The sequence below is a fragment of the Gymnoscopelus braueri genome (assembly GCF_963280865.1).
Source record: "Gymnoscopelus braueri genome assembly, chromosome: 13".
In the NCBI taxonomy this organism is placed as follows: domain Eukaryota; kingdom Metazoa; phylum Chordata; class Actinopteri; order Myctophiformes; family Myctophidae; genus Gymnoscopelus; species Gymnoscopelus braueri.
The window spans coordinates 47,498,873-47,504,720 of NC_137615.1; the positions used below are offsets into that span (position 1 = coordinate 47,498,873).

A 5,848-nucleotide genomic window follows, 5' to 3' on the forward strand; every position below is an offset into this window, starting at 1 on the left:
AATACAAAACTAAGTGATAAATGATCATGTATTTTAGGTTAATCTACCCAGCAGCACATAAAGCTATTAAAAGCAGCCCCACCTTTAGCTGCAACATTAAAGTGATGGAAACATAATGTGTTACTAATTACAATCCAGTAATATACTATAAGCCATACATTTTGGAGACAATACTTGTCCACTAATTTAACATTTTGAACGCAGGAATTTTACTTGTAACATAGTAGGCTATTTCTCAGTGGTGGAAAGTAACTAAGTACATTTACTCAAGTACAGTTTTGATTTATGTTTTACTTTACTGGAGTACTTCCCATTTTCAATACTTTGACTTCTACTCTACATTTCAGAAGGAAATATTGCACTTTTACTAATTTGAAAACTTACTGGTTACTAGTTACTACATAGATTTGTATTATTATTACAACATCATGTCATATATAGGCCTACATACTGTAAATAAACCTATACATACATATGCTTTGGCAATTAGAAAATAGCCTGCTATTTTCAAAGGAGTTTTATACATTTGAAAACTTGTGAAATGGGACCTTCTGCATAATGAGTACTTTTTTTTGGTTACATTTTAACTATATACTATATAAGATGAGTTCACCCAAAAAATGACTTATTTTCTATCAATTGCACACCCTATGAAGCCTTGAATCCATGGATTCTTTTTTGTTTTTGTCGCATTCCTAAGCTAATAATTTGATTCCCGTCTCCTACCGGCTAATGTATCCTGTAGGAGACACAAAGTAGATTATTTGTGTCTCCTACCGGAAATACACACGGTCATCAAATTATTGTCTTAGGAATGCCACAAAAAAGAAATCCATGAAATCAAGGCTTCATGGGGTGTGTAATTGATAGAAAATAAGTAATTTTGGGGGTGAACTCCTCCTTTAAGTATATTTTGAAACTTGTAACAGACTATTTCTACAATATGATACTTTTACTTATAGGTAAACAACTAAAAATGTGAGTAGGCTACTTCTTCCATCACTGCTATTTCTACATAAATGGTCTTCCACTCATGTTATTTTTTATTTTTTAAATAGGCTACTAAGAGTGTAGACAATGTAACCAAATGGAAGGGAAGGGTCCATTTGGTTACACATTGTACACTCCCAGTTACATCATAAACAGAGGATGTTTGCAGTGTATGTAAATACAGTCTGTTGTATCCACGCATATAGAGACGTCAGAGCAGGGCGTCTCTAGGACAGGTGCGCGCTCGCTCTCTCTCTCTCTCTCTCTCTCTCTCTCTCTCTCTCTCTCTCTCTCTCTCTCTCTCTCTCTCGATCACTCCGCCCAGGTAAAAAGAGGTGTGTGTATGTGTCACCGTGATGAAGCAGCAGCATCATCCTCCCGTTACACGGCCGCAATACCATGCTCCACAGCGGGGATGATGGGGGACCACCATCTGAACACGGGGGACCACCGGCGTCTGAGACGCATCGGCGGCTGCGCGTCGCTGTTCTTCGCGGCCATCGTGAGTGACCTCCTCGGCCTGGTGATCCTGTTCGTGGGCATCTTCGCCAACCTGACCCTGGACGGCCGCTTCTATGGAGACTTCTTGATCTACAGCGGCGCGCTGGTCATCTTCTGCAGGTAATAGTGATGGCTGATGGGCACCTGTCAGTAGGGGAAAAAGTAGCCTACTCAATTTGTTTTACTTAAGTAAAAGTATCAATACTGCAATGTAGAAATACTCTTTGATCTACAATATTTGGATCTACAAGCTCATAATGCCTCCCGATGCAACACATTGTGAGCTTGTAGATCTGCTATTTTCAAATGGTCGAAATGTATATGGGGCTGAAGTGGTTTTGTAATAACAATCAAAATCTACAAAGTAATTAGTAGGCTAACTAAAGATTACAAATAATTGTGGAGTAAAAGTACAATATTTGCCCCTGAGATGTGTAGTGGAGTTTAGAAGTAAAAGTACTGAAAATTGGAAATACTCCAGTAGCCTAAAGTAAAAAATACCTTAAAATTGTGCTTAAGTACAGTACTTGAGTACATGCACTTAGTTACTTTACACCACTGGCACCTGTTAAGCAGTGTGTGCACCTCAGCTAATCAGACTGCAGTGCACTAATCTATAATCAACTGTATTGTTGTCACATCACAGAAGTGTGAGGAAGTGTGGGTGAAATTCGTTTTTGTGCAAGTTCCATTTTTGTTGTTTTCAGAAAGGGAAAAGAAAACAGGGAGGGGCAAGCAAGGAGAAAAAGATAGACCAAACAAAAGATACATACATAGATGGCTAAACATAATATTCTGTAGCAACACATCTAGCCATTATTCACATGACGCTCGTCTGTCACAAGCATCATGGAACCACCTGTTCCTGGTATTTGAATAGTCTCTATTTACAACCCGTTCATCTACATAAACGTTCAGATTTCAAACATAAAGTGCTTAACCCAAAGCCATGGATGTAACCAGTTAAATCGCCTGGGTCTAAGTACCCGTATCGTCCATATTGTTCAATAAAAAGCATTTTAATATGATTGGTGGCCATTTTCTTAAAACGTCCTTCATATGCTTTCAACTATGCGACCCTATTGGTTGGGAGGTGTATTGCACTCTGATAGATTATAACTCTATGATAAAATGGCCGTCTATTGGATTAAAATGCTTTTTATTTAACAATACGGAAGATTCGGGTACTTAAACCTTGGCGCTTTAACTTGACACATCAATGGCTTTAGGGTAAGCACTTTATATTTGAAATTTGAATGTTTATGTAGATGTAAAAGTTGTAAATGGAGATCATTCAAAAGTCAAGATCAAGTGGTTCCATGACTGTCATGATATGACAGTCATGTGTCATGGCTACTACACATCCAGCTGCTACAGTAGAGCATCTACTTGAGGACATAATGCACATGAACATAGAAGCAGGTAGTCTACATAGCAGTAGACTACTCTGTTACAAGTAAAAGTACGGAATAAAAAATTTACTTGAGTAAAAGTACAAAGGTATTGGTATAGAAATGTACTTAAAGTACCAAAAGTAAAAGTAGGTCTACTCATTGTGCAGAACGTCCCGTTTCAAGTATCATATGTCTAAAATGTATTAAAACAAATTGGAAAATAATGCGATGCGTTGTGAGCTTGTAGATCTGCTTTGAATTTTCAAATAGCCAAGGTTTAAATAGGGCTGAAGTGGTTAATGTATGTTTTGTTATAATAATCAAAATCTACAAAGTAACTCGTAACAAAAGTTTTCAAATAATCATAGTGGAGTAAATAGTAAAACATTTGCCTCTGAGATGTAGTGAATTAGAAAATTGAAAATACTCCAGCAAAGTAACAATACATCAAAATGGTACTTAAGTACAGTACTTGAGTAAATTTACTTAGTTACTTTACACCACTGCTACATAGGCCTACATGATATGACATTACAGGGATAGTTTACCCCCCAAACATTTTTTTTTCTATCGATTAGTCACCCCATGGAGACTTGAATTCATGGATATTTTTTTGTTTTTGTCGCATCCCTAAGCCAATAATGTGATGACCAGCGGACCGGTAGGCAGCGGTTCCGGTAGGAGACACAAAGGAGACTCCTTGTGTCTCCTACTGGATATGATACATGATTTGTATGCTTGAACATTTGACATTTAATAAGGCCTAATATTTCTACAATTGCTACAAATCTACAAAACCTTTAGCTATAGCCAGTCATCAGGGGCGTAAACAACAATCATGTACTGCCTACTTTACATGATCTCAGAGCATTTTCCAAACCATGCAGTTATTCTTTATATTTTTTTTACATTTAAATAATAGTCTATTTAAGCTTGAGGTGCCCACAATGTTTAGGTGCCCACTCTTCCTATAGGCCTAATAGACTAGATCAGAATATTTGAATGTTTCAAAACAACAGATATTTCCGGGTAGAATGTCTATGGATGTTTTCACAATATAAAATAAAGTGTCCAGTACATTAGCTTTGTCTAGTAGGTTGTCAACCTGTGGATATTTATAACAAAATAATATATTAGGTAATAACAATTTAGCCTTACACCTTATGCATAAACTTTTTAGGCATGTTTTACTTTTTTGAAAAACATTTTAACATAGTTCAAATAGTTCCGTTGATCTACAAGCTCTTAAAATGTTTTTCAAAATAGTAAATAGTAAAAAAATGCCAAAAAGGGCAATTTTATAGTGTCCTGTTCTTCCAGAAATAAGGTTATTGAAAAACACCGCTCCAATGCGGCACTGCCGGTGTTATCTACCCGGAAACACATGTTTTGGTTGTGGTGATGTCATGATGATTCAGCCTATCCCCCGCTCCACAGCCTGGCCCTGTGGCTCATGTGGTACGTGGGGAACATCCAGGTCGCCGACGACGAGGACCTCGACCCGTCCTCCAAGAAGAGGAGCAGCTTTGCGCTGCTGGCGAGGAAGCTGTCGGAGAGGCTGAACGCCAACGTCACCCCGTCACAAAGTCGTCAGAAATTCGCCTTCGATGACGACGACGGCGGCGATCGAGGGAGAGACGCGGACCTCGTGCCCGCTCACAAGCCCTCCAAGGTGACGTGGGGGAAGTCGTCTTCTTTCGACGGCTTCGTGAATAAGGGCTACGACGACGACGGCGCCAGCAGCACCGCCAGCTCGGACCCGTGTCCCAAAAAGCCCGCAGCAGCGGAAAGGCCTGAACTCCCCCCGAACTGCGACGGGACGGGATCGGCCCAGTAACACCGCCGAAAAAGGCCTAAATAATGGACGCCTATTCTGACATTGAAAGGTATAGCCCAGGGGTCTTCAACAGGGGGGTCCTCAGAGTTACTACAGGGGGTCCGCCAAATCTTTGTGATAGGATTTTTTTTTTTTTACATTAACCACTTGAACCCTAGCATCCCTTTTTCTGAGGAGAACTTTAGCCAAAAATAGCAGATCTACAAGCTCACAACGCCTCGCAGCGCGAGGCGTTGTGAGCTTGTAGATCTGCTATTTTTGGCAAAGAGGTATAGGTGTAGAGGAAAAAAAGAGCATACCTAATTTAAAAAAAAAAGTTATATAGAGGTGGTCTCCGCTTCATCTCTCTCTCAGCTAGGGGTCCCTGGCCTGAAATCGTTGAAGACCCCTGGTATAGCCTATCAGCGATTCTTTTTCATTTCAAGGACAAAATTCATATGCATTAGGCTACGGACCCCCATTTGATACAATGTACATTCTCTGGGACCCCAATCTACACTGTAAAACCCTCAGGGTTATTTGACCTTGTCCTTGACATGAAAAAGTTTGAGGACCACTGACGTATAGCACTTTGAATAGGCTCTATATAAACAGCAGCCATATTGGAGAGAAATTGGGCCTCTTCCTTACTTCCCTCACAGGTCTTACCAATTATACTAATTAAGGCTCTGTTACATTTAATGTAGCACAGTGGTTCTCAAACATTTTTCATTCAAGGACCCCCATAACTCTTAGAGTGTACAAATGGGTCCAAATGGGTCCATTTGGTTCCATTTGTTCACTCTCAGAGTTACAGACCTCCTGTGACTCCCCAGGGACCCCGGACCGCACACTGAGAACCACTGGCCTATTACTGGGCCCTTTATATAGGCCTTAACCTAAAAAATAGGTCACAGAGCTAATTGTTCACGGTCAATTGTTTGGACATAGATTGAAACTTTATTCATCAATAACTGGGCCTCTAAACAGTTCTAAATATGAACAACAATCATTATCAGTCAATCGATATAGTGTAATTTAGGTTATGATGCTTATTTTTAACTGAGACTGTTTTCCTATTTGTTAAAGGGGCAGTAAGTGATTCATTTTGTTCAAATGAGTGCTAAATAGCTCTATATTTGTTATA

General features: G+C 39.6%; 1 protein-coding gene across 1 annotated transcript; it reads left to right on the forward strand.

The window, feature by feature from the left end:
* The first annotated feature begins 1,325 nt into the window (after window positions 1-1,325).
* Window positions 1,326-4,923, forward strand: tmem238l (transmembrane protein 238 like). Its single transcript, XM_080447374.1, has 2 exons — window positions 1,326-1,611; window positions 4,323-4,923. The coding sequence occupies exons 1-2, from the start codon at window positions 1,334-1,336 to the stop codon at window positions 4,720-4,722; spliced, it is 678 nt and encodes a 225-aa protein (XP_080303500.1). The 5' UTR covers window positions 1,326-1,333; the 3' UTR covers window positions 4,723-4,923.
* Window positions 4,924-5,848: the final 925 nt, after the last annotated feature.

Excerpts from the sequence above, each read along its gene's own strand:
- tmem238l (XM_080447374.1), top strand. The coding sequence starts at position 1,334 with ATGTGTCACCGTGATGAAGCAGCAGCATCATCCTCCCGTTACACGGCC. Across the intron at positions 1,612-4,322 it reads GCGCTGGTCATCTTCTGCAG|CCTGGCCCTGTGGCTCATGT; the intron begins GTAATAGTGATG and ends CCCGCTCCACAG.